Source organism: Antechinus flavipes, chromosome 3, assembly GCF_016432865.1.
Source record: "Antechinus flavipes isolate AdamAnt ecotype Samford, QLD, Australia chromosome 3, AdamAnt_v2, whole genome shotgun sequence".
NCBI classification, from domain to species: Eukaryota; Metazoa; Chordata; class Mammalia; order Dasyuromorphia; family Dasyuridae; genus Antechinus; species Antechinus flavipes.
In genome coordinates, this window is record NC_067400.1 from 622,216,151 (window position 1) to 622,233,295 (window position 17,145).

General features: G+C 35.3%; 1 protein-coding gene across 1 annotated transcript; it reads right to left on the reverse strand.

Moving 5' to 3' along the window:
• Nucleotides 1-14,524: 14,524 nt before the first annotated feature.
• LOC127558226 (olfactory receptor 2AJ1-like) lies at nucleotides 14,525-15,469 on the reverse strand. The gene has a single exon (XM_051991454.1). It carries the CDS (start codon nucleotides 15,467-15,469, stop codon nucleotides 14,525-14,527), a length of 945 nt encoding a protein of 314 aa, XP_051847414.1.
• Nucleotides 15,470-17,145: the final 1,676 nt, after the last annotated feature.

The window sequence follows — 17,145 nt, forward strand, 5'->3', positions numbered from 1 at the left end:
TATAGCTGAGATTAGAAGGAAAGCAATAAATTGGAGAAAATTTTATGTTAATTTTTTAATTAAAGCCTTTTATTTTCAAAACATATGCATAGATAATTTTTAATGGTCATTCTTGCAAAACCTTGTGGCCCAATTTTTTCCTCCCTTTCCCCCACCTCTTTTCTTAGACAGTAAGTAATTCAATATATGTCAAACATTTCCAATTCTTCTGCACATATTTGGAGGAAAACTTAAGTTTACTCAGTTAAAGGTCTTATGTCTTAAATATATACAGATTTTTTTTTCAAATCTATAATTATGCAAGTCTTTCCTCAGTTGATAAATGGTCAAAAGATATAAACAGGAAGTTTTTCAGTGAAGACATCAAGACAATTTATGCTCATATGAACATGCTTCAATTCATTATTGATTAGAGACAGGCAAAGCAAATGATTTTGACATGCCATTTTATATCTACTAGATTGACTAAGATAATAAAAGCAGAAAGTTATAAATGTTGGAGTAGATAAGGAATTTTTTTTCAAAAAATACCTTATTATTTTCATAATGCATGCAAAAATAGCTTTCACTGTTCATCCTTGCAAAAACTTGTATTCCAAATTATTCTGCCTCCCTTTCCCCTGCTCCCTCCCCCAGGCAGCAGGTAATCCAATATACATAAAACATGATCATGGAATCATGATATGGAAAAAAATTGAAAAATGAATTCATTTTTGGAATTATGAACTGATCCAACAATTTTGGAGATCCATTAGGAATTGTGACCAATGAGTTGTTATATTACCTGCAGCTTTTGGATTATTAATACCACTACCAACCCTATTTCCAAAGATGAGTACTTATAGCATCTCTCTTTGTGTTGGCAAATATTTGGAAAAATTTGGGGAATGGATGAAAAATTGTGGTATTTGATTCTCATGAAATATTTCTGTGCTGTAAGAAATGATGAGTCATTGCTTTTAGGAAAAAAAAAACAGATTTACATGAAATACTGGAGAGTAAAATGAGCAGAATCAAGAGAATACAATATATAATAATAGCATTTCAGTTTTAAGAACAACTTTGAATGGCTAAATCATTTTAACAATGACAAATACCCAAATTAACTACAAATGTTATATGAAGGAATGCACACAGTGAAAGAAAAATAGAAGTGTATATTAATAGCTTTACACATATGCACATACATATCTAACGGTAGTCTTTGCTTGCACCAAAAGTTAGAAAAAAGAAATGACCATAACTTTATTATACAATAAAATGGAATAGCAAGTTTACCAAGAAACATGTCATTTCATGTTCAATGATCTTTGAAAAATTCTACTCTGTTTATAGAAATTCTTGTTTTATACCATAAATTAAAAATAAAGAAATATTTTTCAAAAAGAAAACCATTCATTCCCTTGAGGCATTTAAACCCTAAGTGAAGTGAAAAAATAAAACAAATTTTGGACACTGGCTAAATGAAAGGCTGAGATAAGTTTTCAGTGGGATCCATAGCAAAACACTCCCTAGGTGATATCAGTAGTACAGATGACAATGTCAAAAGTCTTAGTTTTGTAATTAATTCAATAGTTTTCTTAGTCTCTATTTTATTAATATTTCTTTTGAGTTTCAAAATTTCTAATTTGGTATTTAATTGGGGGGTTTTAATTTGTCATTTTTCTAGCTTTGGGAACAGGTTTCTTGAAGGGCTTCTGGAGGCAGCCTTCCTTTCAGTTCAGTGTAATCACCCCAAATGCAGCCAGGAGTTAAAGTCCAAATCCTTTATTGTCTCCTTCAAAATAGCCTGGATAGAGGCCTATCTCTCTCCTTGGTTCTGAGAGCTCTTGCCACTAGTCTTTTGTCTCTGCTAGCTTCAGCTTCTCTTCCTCCAAATCTCCAGCCAGTACAAAGGTGGAAATTGGAATGAATCTGACTCCGCCTCTGACAGTGGGCTTGTGGGCTCCCCAAAGTGCATCTTAGTTGAGGCTTCTAGCTTATATATGCTGTCTTAAAGGTGTGAATCTTGTGGAACTCTTAATAAGTACTAAGTACATTTAGAGAACTGTTAAGCACCCTGCTGAACAATCATTGTCTCTATCAATTCCACTGACTTAGCACCTTGTAAGAATCATGCTTGATCTGAGATCAGGATAGCTACCCCTGCTTTTTTGACTTCACCTGAAGCATAGTAGGTTCTGCTTCAATCTTTTACTTTTACTCTGTATGAATCGCCCTGCTTCAAGTGTGTTTCCTATAAACATCATATTGTAGGATTCTGGCTTTTAATCCAGTCTGCTAAGCACTTCCTCTTTATGGGGGAGTTTACCCCATTTATGGTTAAAATTACCAATTCTGTATTACTTGCCATTTTGTTAAGCCCTGCTTATGCTTTTCTCATTTCCTTTCCTCTTACCCCGCTCCCCAGTATTAAACTTGTGAGCACCACTCACTTGCTTCTCTCAGCCTTGCCTTTTTAGTATCCCTCCCTCCAACCTTAGAGTACCTTCCCCTGTCTTACCCCTTTTCCTCTCAATTTCTGTATTCTCTTACATTTAGCTTACTCCTTCCCTTTTCACTTTTCCCCTCCCACTTTTCAATGAGGTGGGAGAAGTTTCACCATAAATCAAATATGTCTAAAATTTTTCTCTTTAAGCCAATGACATCCCCCTCCATTATTTCTCTCAGATACAATAGGTTTTCCTTTGCCTCTTTGTCAGATGTAGTACCCCCACTTTATACTTTTTCTGGTACAATTTCCCTTGCACCTCTAGTTTCTAGAACAAATTGTACATGTGTTTTTATATATATCTTTATAGCAGAAATATAGTTTCCAAGATTTCTTTTTATCTTTTTAGGTTTCTCTTGAGTTCTATATTTGTAGATCAAACTTTTTGTTTAGTTATGGTTTTTTCATCAAAAATAGATGAAATTCACTTATTTCATTGAATATCCATCTTCTTCCCTGGAAAAAGCTGCTCATTTTGGCTGGGGAAGTTCTTTTTGGCTATGTACCAAGTTCCTTAACTTTTCAGAACTCAAATTCCAGGCCCTTTGATCTTTTAATGTGGATGCTGCTAGATCCTGAGTAATCCTTATTGTGGCTGCACTATATTTGTATTGTTTTTTCCTAGCAGCTTGCAGTATTTTTTCCTTCGCATGATAGTTCTGGAATTTGGCCACTATATTTCTTGGAGTTTTGATTTTAGGGTCCCTTTCAGTAAGTGATTGATGAATTATTTCAATGTCTATTTTACCCTCTGTTTCTATACCATCTGGACAGTTCTTTTTGATAATTTCCTGGAAAATAGTATCCAAGCTCTTTTTTTCATCATATTTTTCAGGAAGTTCAATAATTCTCAGATTATCTCTCCTAGATCTATTTTCCAGGTCTGTTGTTTTCCCAAGAAGGTATTTGGCATTTTTTCCATTGTTTCATTTTTTTGGTTTTGTTTGATTTTTGGTGTCTCCTCAAGTCATTCATTTCCATTTGTTCAATTCTGATTTTTAATGAGTTATTTTTCTTTGCTCACTTTTAATATCTTTTTTCTAATTGTCCAACTGAGTTTTTAAGTGAGCTGTTTTGTTCTATGGAATTTTTTTCCATTTTGCCAATTTTATTTTTTAGACAGCTATTTTCTGTTTCCAGTTCACTAATTCTATTTTTCAAGGATTCGATTTCTTTATCCACTCTATCTTTAAATGAGTGGGATGACTTATCTAGACTCTCTTGCCAAGTTTCCCTTTCCTTTTCCCATTTTTCTTCTGGCTCTCTTGTGAGACCCTTTTTAATTTCTTCTATGAGAGTCTGGTGTGTTGAGGACCAGATCATATTCCCCATGTTGCTGCCAACACTGTTGTTGCTCCAGTTTGGCTTCTCTTCTCATATTCACATTTTTGATTGTCATTTACAAGATATATCTCTTCTAATGTGAATTCATTCTTCTAACAAGTTATAAGACTGATTATTGGTAAATTTTTGATTACTAGTCACTTTACTTCAATTAAACATTAGCTATTTTCATTTTTTTTTTTGGTGATTCAATGTGGTATCCACCATAGGTCACATCTACAAATTCTCTTTTCAATTATTTATGACATTTTGACATGATGCTTTGTCAAAGTCAATAGTCTTTGGCCTTTTTATTCTTTACTCATAAAGCACATTTCTCCAACATATGCCCATTATTCTCCTTTTTCATTGAATTGGATGAGTATTAAAACTTATCTTAGTTTATGTACGATTGTTGACATCTAGGCTTACAAAGTAGGTATCTTCCTAATTATCAAACAATCCCTTCAATCTCTCATCAAAATCACTCAATTTTTTTCTGAATATCTCTTGCACATGCTACCTTTTCAACTCTGACCCTAATACTACCATAGAGAAAGACATCACCTTATGCCTGATCTATTATAATCACCTGTTCTCTATGTTTCAAGGCTATTTCTAAGTTCCAAGCCATTTTTGTACTCAGTTGAAGAAGTGCTGGTCCTAAAACACAGTAATTAATATGTCACCAATAAACTACAGTGACTCCTTGCCATTTCCAGAGACAAGTGTAAATATGCTTATTGAACATTCAAAATCCTTTGCAACCTGTCACTCACTTTTCAATCTCTCAACTGTAAGCTCTGTCAAGGTCAGGAATGTGTTGCTTCTTTTTGTATTTCCAACATGTAGACTATTTTCTGGTGTGGATTAGGTTTTTAATAAATGAGTATTGAATGAAATAGAATTCTTATACATCACTTCCTTAGTGTGTTCTGTGATCCAGAGATATTGACATCTCTCACTGTTCTTCAAAACAGACACTCCATCTGCCAGCTTTGGACACTTACATTGTCTTCCACATCTGGAGATCACTCTTCTCTCTTCTGGTTTCTTTGGTTGTCTTCAAGTCCCAAATGAAATCTCATTTTCCTTTTTGTTTTTTATTTTATTTTGTATTCCAAGTCCCAGACTTTATTTTTATTTTTTTTTAACCCAAGCCAGGGTAATTTTTTACAGCATTATCCCTTGCACTCACTTCTATTCCAATTTTTCCTCTCCCTCCCTCCATCACATCCCTCAGATGGCAAGCAGTCCTTTACATGTTAAATAGGTTACAGTATATCCTAGATACAATATATGTGTGCAGAACCAAACAGTTTTCTTGTTGCACAGGGAGAATTTGATTCAGAAGGTATAAATAACCAGGGAAGAAAAACAAAAATGCAAGCAGTTTATATTCATTTCCCCTTGTTCTTTCTTTGGGTGTAGTTGCTTCTGTCCATCCTTGATCCATTGAAACTGAATTAGTTCTCTTTATAGAAGAGATCCACTTCCATCAGAATACATCCTCAAACAGTATCATTGTTGAGATATATAATGATCTCCTGGTTCTGCTCATTTCACTTAGCATCAGTTCATGTAAGTCTCCCCAGTCCTCTCTGTATTCATCCTGCTGGTCATTCCTTACAGAACAATAATATTCCATAACGTTCATATACCAAAATTTATCCAACCATTCTCCAATTGATGAGCATCCCTTCATTTTCCAGCTTCTAGCCAATACAAACAGGATTGCCACAAACATTTTGGCACATACAGGTCCTTTTCCCTTCTTTAGTATCTTTTTTGGGTATAAGCCCAGGAGAAACACTGCTGGATCAAAGGGTATGCACAGTTTGATAGCTTTTTGAGCATAGTTCCAAATTGTTCTCCAGAATGGCTGGGTGTGTTCACAATTCCACCAACAATGTATCAGTGTCCCTGTTTTCCCACATCCACATTATATTTCCCTGTCATTCTAGCCAATCTGACAGGTGTGTAGTGGTATCTCAAGAGTTGTCTTAATTTGCATTTCTCTGATTAATAATGATTTGGAGCATATTTTCATATGCCTATAGTTTCAATTTCTTCGTCTGAGAATTGTCTGTTCATATCCTTTGACCATTTATCAATTAGAGAATCGTTTGATTTCTTATAAATTAGAGTCAATTCTCTAAATATTTTGGAAATGAGGTCTTTATCAGAACCTTTGACTGTAAAAACGTTTTCCCAGTTTATTGTGAAATCTCATTTTCCATGGAAAACCATCCTCATTTTTTAATTGTAAAATCTTCTCTTGGTTTATTATTTCTTAAATATTCTATCTATATGTTGTATATTATCATATGTTTATGAAACCCACTAAATTGCAAGTTCCTTGAGGTTTAGGATTCTCACCCTACTCCATATCCCTAGCATTTAGCAAAGTCTCTGGGATATACTCAGAGCTTAATGAATGTTTTTTGATTGATTCATTCATTATTGTATTGATCATGGTTATTAAGTTTTTAAAGGTTGTTTTTATTTACAATGAAATCATTGTATAAATTGTTCTACTGGGTAGACTCACTCTTCTTGGCTTCAGTTCATGCAAATCTTCCCACAGTTCTCTGATTCCACACCTTCCATTATTTTATGATAAAATAATATTATTACATTTTTCTGCCTTAATATATATGACAGGTCTGAGATAGCTAGGTAGATAGAAATCCCAGCACTCCCCTAAATTGCTTGGGTTAAAACAACTGGAGATTACTGATGCTACAATTGATCAATGCTTTAAAAAAAAAACCAAGCAGACATAAATTATTATATTCGAAGTCTACATGGTAAAATAGATTGTAACCATTTTTTTCACATAGTCCCACATTCACATTATACATGACCACCAAGAGCAAGTCCAAGAATCCTAGACTTCTGAGCTGGGAAGGGATTTCTAGGGGACTTTCCTCCTTGCTTTTAAGAATCTCAGGTATATACTTTCCCTGATAGAGGAAATGCTATTTTTCCTTCAAGAAGGAAATTCCACAGATTCCTATGATTCCATGTACTCTCACATCCATAGCTAGAATTTTATCTTTTTAAAATATAAATTTCATCATATGATGCATAATAATAAAGTATTTAGCAACCTGAACTTTGAGCCCATGTCAGCCATTTACTAATTATTAAATCTTGTTCACATAATTTCTCTATATTTCTATTCCTTCATTGATAAATGAGTAGCAATACTTAGATTGTTCACACCAAAAGTTTGTGGAGAGAAAAGCCCTCTGTATAATGGAAAATGCTATAAAATGTAAACTACTATTTTTATTCCCCCACTTTCCAGCCCACAGTAGGAAAGGATTTTCCCAGTCATTCTTCAAAAGTCCCCTGCTTACACAAACATAATTCTGATGTCCTCTCACCTGTATAAGTGATGGTGCTCATCATATCCTTAGGATGCCATTTCTCAGCCCTGACAATTTCCTCAAAGCTAATGGATGTGATGAAAGATGGATTGTAATACTATACACAGTCTCTAACAAACTCCTATATGCTGGTGGTTCTGTTTTTGAAGTCACTGGCCCTACTGTCCAAGTCCTTGGGGAGACCCCTTTGCCCTGCAACTAACACTTAATCTGAGTTTTGTTTCTTTGGAGAGTATCCTGGCTCTAGACCCACAAAAATATATCCTTTCCTGCTGAGATCACTGTTGACTTATATATCTACCAATGAAAGGCCATGAGGGACTAGCATGGCATGGCCTCACTAACCAAGAGATTAATGATAGCATATCAGAGGAGAATACCACTTGAGAAATCATCTTCTTCAACCCCCTCATCTTAAAGTCACAGTCACTAATTTCTGGGGAGAAGTGGCTAGTTGGCTTAACACATTAGGTCTCTGGTAGATTCTAAATTACAAGCACAGTGCCTTCCAGTCAGTCCAGTTTCATGTTCTTCTCAGTACTGGGAAGGTTGGAATGTTAAAATTGAAAGTTACCTCCAGGATCATTTAAAGAAAGATGCAATGATCCACAGGACTATAGGTAACAACCCCCATATGTGGACCAACTGTGGAATCTGCTGCTGCACAAATCTACCAAGGATGTTGGGGCTTTCTTCTTCACATTACAGTGAAGTTGAAGCTACAAAAGAGTGCCATTGCTCTGCTTTTGAGCAAGGAGACCTCTCCTTTTTGTGTGTCTTTGGCTGTTAATCTGGGGAAGACTGTGTATTCCTGCTCAGAATCACATGTTTAAATGCATAAAGTGAGATACAAAGCATTATAAAAGGAATTAGTGATAGTGAAATAGAGCAATAAACATCAGAACAAACAAGTTGATGGACTGATAATTCTTGAGAGGGAAAAGATTATAATGGAGACAATCAGAATAAAGGCAGTATTTGCTTCTCAATGAATAGAACAATCTAAGGTGAATCTAATAAGCATGGATCATGGAAAGAAATGGTCAACAGACAACTATATCATTAATGAGTTGTATATAAGCAAATTTGAACCCTAGAAAAAATTCATAGGAATATGAGAAGCACAAATTTTCCTATAAAGAGCATGAAATTTGATTGAGAAGGTGCCAGGGTAAAGAAGATGAGGGAGTGAAGGGGAGTGGGGGGAGAAACACAGGGAGAGATAAAAGGGAAGGGGAGTGAGAGGGGTGAGAGAATAGAGAGAGACAGAGACAGAGGCAGAGACAGAGAGACAGACAGGCAGAGATAGATACAGAGAGACAGAGTGACAGAGACAGAGAAACAGAACCAGAGACAGAGAGAGACAGAGACAGAGAGACACACAGAGAAACAGACAGAAAAGAGACAGAGACAGAGAGACAGGCAAAACAACAGACATGTAGATAGAAAATAGAAGTAGAGACAGAAAAAGAAAGAGACAGACAGACAAATAAAGACAGAGGTAGAGAGAAGGGAGATAGAGATAGACAGAGACAAAGAAAGAGATAAACAGATAAGAAAGCAGACAAGGAAACAAAAAGACAGAGACTAAGAAATACAGAAAGTTAAATAGATATGGAAAGAGACAGAGACAGAGGCAGAAAGAGAGACATAGATACAGAAAGAGAGAGAGAGAGAGAAATGAGATAAATGTAAATACAGAGACTGAGAGAGATGCATACACAGAGAAACAAAGACACAGAGAGAAGAACTCAGAGCTACAGAGACAGAAAAAATGAAATAGAGGCAAAGATCAACAGAAATACACATACACATATTATATACATAGACACCCACATACAGTTATACACACACACACAAACACAGAGAGAGCCAGAGCTAGAGAGAGAGAGAGAGAGAGAGAGAGAGAGAGAGAGAGAGAGAGAGAGACAGAGACAGAGACATAGAGAGACAGAGAAGCAGAGGGAAAGAGGTGGTCACAGATGAGAGACAGATTGAAACCCAGAGGCAGAAACAGACAGACAAACAGAAGCAGTCAAAGAATTAAAAGCAAGTAAAGGCTGCAAAGACAAGCTACTATTTCTTGGCCTACAGAACATGTATCCTGGGTAGCAAACAGGACTTGCCTGGAGGCTCGGAATTTTCCTGGATCACTAGACTCCTTATTTTCTCCATCCCTTAAATGGAGAAGCCCAATTTGGATCATGACTGCCTGAATCTTGCTCCTTTCTCAGTGGTAGAAAAGAAAGAAGTAGAAAGGTGGACTCTTAGCTTCCATTCATTTACAGGGATAAAGAAAAGGAGAATTAAGGCAGTGGCTCATTGACCATGATTTTAGACCTTTCTGAGGACCTCCCTTAAAAATTATGGGAGCAAGAGGTGGGAAGGTAAAGGGTCCCATCCTCAATGTCTGCCTACTTCTGATAAAGCCGGGTATCAGGTACAAATTTTGTCTCCTCCCAACTCTACTTTCAAAGGGATTCAGGGCCCATTTTGGTGTGTGCTCCATTACCATAGGGCCAGCCTGGGAGGGACTGCTAGTAAAGGAAGAGTGATCTAGCTTCTTCTTCAGGTTGTGTAAAATTGGATGAAGGGACTCCTGTGTTATACTTATGACAGGAAGGTGCCCCCCTCATCTGTGACCAATAGGGAATTAGTCCTGCTTTGGTAGAAGCTAGGAGAAAATGGGGTAAAGAGCTGGGCTCATCCCCATCTCCAAAGCCAATAAGGGCCAACTGTTTCTTGTCATATTGTGAAGGAGCTAGAGACCAACAGAAAGTGACCATTAATGACATTGTCAATGAAAAGGGAAGCTAAGGACAGCTCACCAAACTCTCCAAGTTTGTGGGAATAAAAACACACAAACAAATTTGACCGTAGCAGATAATAAAAATTAGGACTTTATGTATTTTCATAAATTTGTGGATGATGTCAATGAGGGCCAAAGAATGGGAATGACATAACTAAGACACAATATCCTACTGAAAATAAACATGGATTGGAACTCAGAACTCCTAATTCCCAAACTCAACTGACAGAATAAATTGTGCCTATATCTAAATAAAGGTCAACTTCTAGTTAATTTAAACATGAGTCAGATTTCTGAGCTGTGGCTTAAATATAAAATGATAGATGCCTGAGCTGGGTGGTACCATTTAAGCAGTCCTGGACAGAAAATATTTATCTAGATTCTTCTTACTGGATTCAAAGGGATGTTAAAATTCAAGGAAACGAAGGAGAAATGTTCTTCCATATATCCACAAACCTTGATACCCCAGGAAGTGGATACAATGCAAGAAGTACGGAGCTGTAGAAATACTTAGAAGCTCCCAAACATCAGGAGTGACATACTCTTCCCCTCCCCCTGTAGGTTAGGTTTTTTTTTTCTTAAACGATAGGGAGTCTATTGTCAAGTTTTGGTTCAAAGGTCTAAAGGCTCAGTCTGTTATCACTTCCAGGTCAACTGAATATAAAGCACATCTGGGGAGCTTTATCATGAAAAGTCATTCAGACCAGGATACCTTTCCCAATTAAATAAACTCAAAGTAGTTTCCGTGCTTGTTCTTGGTGAATACCCCTTCTTAATAATTAAGTAACTTTTTAGTTAACTATTGAATGTCTTCTGAGTGTCTCATTTTGTTCTCATATCAAACTAAGAAGACCAATCTGAGTAAAGGCCAAACAGGAATATCAGTAAAGAAGCCAATACCAAAACCTTTGGTCTCCAGTGTCTATAAACAATACCACCAGTTTAGTAAATAAGCAAGATTAAGCAGAGACCACAACAGGAGGCAAATTTGACCTCAAATATTGCTGACATTTAGGGGAGTACAATGGAATAGATGGAATGAAAGTTTTCAAAAAACGATCTGGGAGATGTTCTACTCTCTAATTTCACAACAAGACACTATATTTTCACAATAATACTAAGATCTTTTAATTACCAATACAGCAAATGTCAATATATATATATATATATATGTAGTTATAACCCACATAAACAAAAGCTCTTTGGGGATGCAGTACTCAATGCTTTTTTAACAGTGTGAAGGGGTTTCAAGATCAAAACATTTAATATTTCATTTTAAAGGAACAGACTAAGTAAAGTATGATTATAGTTATATTGTAGATTCACATAAGAAAATTCAGGCCTGGGAATGGGGAAGCATAGTAGAAAGCATTTGAGAGAAGATTTCTGAAATATACTACTGCCTATTTGGAAAGAAAGGAGACTTACAAAAGGACTTTGGGAAAGAGCTTTCAAACCTGTCATTGATGAAAAACTTCACTTATTCTGATATCTGTTCCAGTCTTCTCAGCAAAAAGCAGAGCTACTAAAATTTTTTGACTGGTCTTAATTAACATTATGTGATTCTTCAAAAGTTGGATGAGCAAAAGAAGAAACCTCTTCTGGAGGTCTCATCCTGAGAAAATATGGCAGGATTATGAAAAGTGTTTGAGTGAAGATTAAAAGAAGGAGAAACATGAAATTTCAGTAGATAGCCATTTCCTTTGCTATCAGCAATAGGTGAATCTTTCCACACCAACAGATTCTGCTATAAGAGTAGTATTTGTCCAACAGATGATCCATATGGAATTTACAATCTGTCCAATTTAAGAAAGTTTTATGTCTAGTTTATTGTCTCTTTAAATTATGATCCAAGAGGAAAATAAACTAATCCAAAATAACTGTTTCTGTATGGCTGTAACCACTTGTGCCAGAAAATTGCTAGGAACAGATGAGCTCAATGAAAGATTCAGTAAGAGACAATCACAATAATAGTTTCTTTGCTCCTATTGGCATCTCATAAGAAAAATAGCCTTTATATGGAATAAATTTTTCTTCAATAAATGAGGTGAAAAATGTGTTCTTTTAACAAGGCTAAAATAAATATATTGGCAGTTTTGTCCATTTCAAATCTGTCTGTTCCTGCCTTGCTATATCAAGTCTTTCAAATGTAACAGTTGCATAAAGGATAACTTTAGATTTCTAATATCAACCAAAAAACAAAACTGACCAAATTAATATTTATTCAGGAATGCAAACTTATTTATTGCCCCCAAATGTCATGATAGACTATGTGATGTTGCTGGCTAAAACAAAAGTACCTCTTAGCATCTAGACTTGAAGAACAAAGAAATATCCAATTTGTGGTCCGACTTTCAAAATCAAAATTTTTTTGAACAATCTTCACATCTTTCAAAGTCATTTGGTAAGAAAAGTAAGTCAGGGGCATTAAATGTAAAATATAATAACCATTTGCTAACCCTCATTAGATATATTACCTTTTGATAAGACTAAGTTAAAAAATGTAGATTTTTAAAATGATATAATTGCCTAAATTCTACATTCAACATTACTTAAATCACTGGTCTAGTTGAGTTTTGTCCTGTCGTTGGACTTTCCTGACTTTGGACAGATTGAGGTTGATGACTTTTTGCAACTTGGCCTTTTTTTAAATCCAATTCAAGCACAAGTCAAGACATTACCTTGTGATGTAATTGGCCTTCTTTGAAAATAAAAGATAAACAACATTTGGGTAAATGAATTAAGAAAAAATATCAAGATGACAAAGGGCCCTAGTTGGACCAGTAGTTTCTATCTAGGTTTTGGTGGGATGATAAGGCTGGAAGCCATGTTGTAAGGAGTTAAGAACAAAGTGAGAGCAGAGTACAGCCATGTATTATAAATGGCTTCTTCAGGAAATTTATCCACAAAAGGCAGATGAGATCCATGCTCATTGGTAAGGATGCAAGGATCAAGTGAGGGATTTTTGGGGGCAACTAAATGGGGGAGAAATGGACATATTTATAGATAGTAGGAAATGAACTAATAGACAGGAAGAGACTGAAAATTAGGGATAGTGTAAAGATAACAGAGTGCAATAGTTTTTTAGAGGACACAGTAAAGAACATTTCTTGAGCAAGTAGAGGAATTAACTTTAGTAAAGATTAAAGCTAAAGTGAGATGGAGTGAAGAAGTAGATAGTTGGAAAAGGCTAGAAGTGAAATGCAATGAGATTGAGGAGAAAAAATAAAGTTTCTTACTTCATTTTCTTCTGCAAAAGATGAGACAAAGATCTCAGCTGAGATGGAGAGAATATATAGAGTAATGTGAGGCTTAAAGATGGGTGAAAAAGGTTGAAAGAGCCATTGTGGAGAGTAGGATAATGTGTGAGAGGGTAGATGTAGTAGGATATCCTGGTAGCACTGAGGGTCCACTTGAGATTGTGAGTCATTAACATGTTGTTGCCCTATTCAGAATGGCCACTGGAGTTCCTTCATTTTTCTTCAGCAGAATATGTACAGGACTGAAAGTAGTATATGATGGGAATAAGGCACAGTTGAATAAAAACAGTAAAAGACAGAAAAGAACAGTATGTACTGTTACAATCCATACTGTTAAGCACCATGAATGAATATAGAAAGGATATAAAGCCCAGGCTCCTAAGGACTCCATGTTCTATTAGATACATAAGAGAGAGGAGGTTGGTTCATAACATAGGGAAAGGAGAAGCAGAATTTGACTAAGGTGAAGGATAAAGATACATACAAATATGTGTGTATACATTATATAAAAGGCTTCAGAACATTGAATAATTTATCAAATATTTGTGATGTAGCATGCAGAAAAATCTCATAGCATATAAAACTATAGAAAAATTATGTTATAGATCAGTAGAGAGAAAACCAATAATTCAGAAACCTAGATAATTGTATTCATTGGTTTGAAAGGAAAACCAAAGATCACCTGCAATTACACCATCACAACCATGTATTCTACTTATTCAGGATAAAATTATTTCCTTTGTCAGTAAAGATAAGGAGTGTGTGCATACGTGTGTGTGTGCATGCGCATGTGTGTGAACTGTATGCTGTCTGAGAGTAAACCCTGGAAAAGTTTGATTACAGACAGCCAGTGAGGAATTCTCTGACATGGTCCACTTGTGTTATCAAGAAAAATGCAGTTTGATAGTACCTGAGAAAGAAAGATTTTTGCTTTGAATTGTGGAACTTTTAAACCAATTTTAAAATATAATTTTAATATTTGGTTGCTACCCTTTACATATGAGATCATTATGTTATGGAAAGATTGGGACATGAATCAGTAATATCATTCTTAGTCTAAAGTGAACTAAAATTCATGCAACAAATTTAACAAATTAACAGAATATCCAATAGTGTTTTCTTGGAGAAGCAAATATGTAGTTATTTGAACTGATTTCATTGTATATTTAATGGTAGCAAGAAGTATCATTTTTGTTGTCAACCCAATAGGTCATCAATGAACATAAAACCTGATTTTAAATAAATATTAATTTCTGTGCACAAGTGCCTTTCCTAAAACCTTCTTCAGGGCACATAAGACATCTTTATTTCTGAGACTATAAATGATAGGGTTGAGCATAGGAGTAAGAATGGTATATAAGATGGCTAAGACCTTGTCCTGACCTGGAGTGTGATATGACTTTGGTCTCATGTATGTAAAAATACATGGCCCATAGTACATGATAACCACAGCCAGATGGGAGGAACAAGTAAAAAAGGCTTTTCTCTGGGCCTCCATAGATTTAATGTGAAGCACAGTACGGATAATCTGGCAATAAGAGGCAAGAATGATGGAAAAGGGAGTGAGGAGGAAAACTACACCAGTCACATTGACTCCTCCTTCATAGTGTGATGTGTCAACACAGGCAAGTTTCAACATGGCTGGGACTTCACAGAAAAAGTGGTCGATGGCTCTTGTGCCACAAAAAGGAAGGTGCAGAACATAAGTTGTGTGAATTGTAGAGTTGATGGTTCCCACAAGCCAGCATCCTGCAGCCATAAGAACACTGATCTGGTGGTTCATGAGGATAGGATAACGCAGTGGGTGGCAGATAGCTACATAGCGATCATAGGACATGGCTGAGAGAAGAAGGCATTCAGAACCTAAAAAGATGATGGAGAGGAAGATCTGGACCCCACAACCTGCAAATGTGATGGACTTCCTGCCAGATATGAAGTTACTGGCCATCTTGGGAACAATATTGGAGATGTTCAAAATATCCATGAAGGAGAGATGGCTAAGAAGGTAATACATTGGAGTGTGGAGCTGGATCTCAAAGCGAATCAGAAGAATCAAAACTGTGTTTCCTATAATTGCCACCATAAAAATGATGAAAATAAGTGTTAAGAATAGGAATCCATATTGGTTTGGATGCAATAATCCTAAAAGAATGAAATCTTTAGAAAAAGTCTGATTCTTTTCTTCCCACATCAATATTTCACTTTTTCTACCTAAAGCCCAAAAGAAAAGCTTTAGAAAAAAAAAGATTGGATAAACACAAAGCCCAAGACTGAATCTGTGGCTAAAATGATGATTGTCACAAAAGACATTTCATTTACTTAGGTCAATAAATTTCAATTCAAAGAAATCAATCAAATGAATCACTTGAATTAACTGAGATTTTGAGATGATCAATTCATGACAGAGTTGAAAAAAAATTTGAAGTAGCTCATCTAGGTAGTTCTTCATTCATCATCTTTTCGTAGTTCATTTCTTAGCTTGATAGGTCTACAGGAAGCTGACACAGCCTTTCAATGCCTTGTTTTTTCTCCTAGTTGAAGAGCAAGAAACATATTCCAATGCAATGAGGAGATCAGAAATTAACGTACCTTTGGTAGATAACTGTTTGTTTGTAAAATAACTCTTCATAATTGCAAGAATTGAAATTTTCTTCAAGAAAGTGATATCTTTTCTTACCTCAAATATCTAAAAATCTAGTGTCTTTTTTTTTTTTTTACAAAATAAAATTACATTCCTGTGGCTACAATGGCTCGTTCAATTAAATTTATGATATTAACTAACATTTATATAATGTTTCTTATTTTCCAGGAAATGTATTACCTGATTTATAGTTATTATGTCTTTTGATCCTCACAATAATTCATAGAGTAAGGTGTACTTTTATCCTAATTTTACAGATTATGAAATTAGGGGAAACCAAAATTAAATAAATAAATGAATAACCCAAGGTCACACAGCTAGATTTTAACCAAGATCATCTTGACTCTAAGCCTTGCTCTATCTGCTCTATCATTTAACAATCCTATTCAAGGGACCACAATTGTTTCTAAAAAGAAATTTCTACACAAGGATTATAGCTCTCAGTGCTTTTAAAACAGGGTTATTTCCAACATGAATTGTCACTTCAGTTTGGCCTCTCTTCTCATATTCACCTTCTTGATTGTTATTTACAATGTATATTTTTTCTAATGTGAATTCTTTCTTCCAATAAGTTGTAGGACTGATTATGGGTAGACTTTTGACTATCAGTCACTTTACATCAATTAAATGGCAGTTATTGTCATTTGGTTTTGATGATTCTACTTGATATCCACCATAGTTCACATCTACCAATTCTCTTTTCAATTCATAACATTTTGACACAGTGTTTTGACAAAGTCCATAGTTTTTGACCATTTTATTCTTTATTCCTAATCCACCTTTCCCCCAACCTATGCTTATTCATTTCCTTTTGCATTGAAATGGATGAATATTAAAGTTTATGTTAGTTTACTTAAGATTGTTGACATTTGGAATTACAAAGTAGGTGCCATCCTTACTCTCAACCAACTCCATCCATCTCTTGCCAAAACCATTCAATTTTCCCTCAGTATTATCTCTTGTACATGTGTCCTTCACAAATCTGACTCTACTACTACCGTAGAGAAGACTATTATCATCTTATACCTGATCTATTGTAATCATCTGCTAGTTATTCTCGCTGTCTCAAGGTTATTTCTAAACTCCAGGCCAAATTTTTACTCCATTGCTGAAGTGCTGAATCTAAAACACAATAATAAATATCTCACCAATAAACTACAGCAGCTCTTTGTCATTTCTAGAGACAAATGTAAATCTGCCTGTTGAACATTCAACGTCTTTTGTAA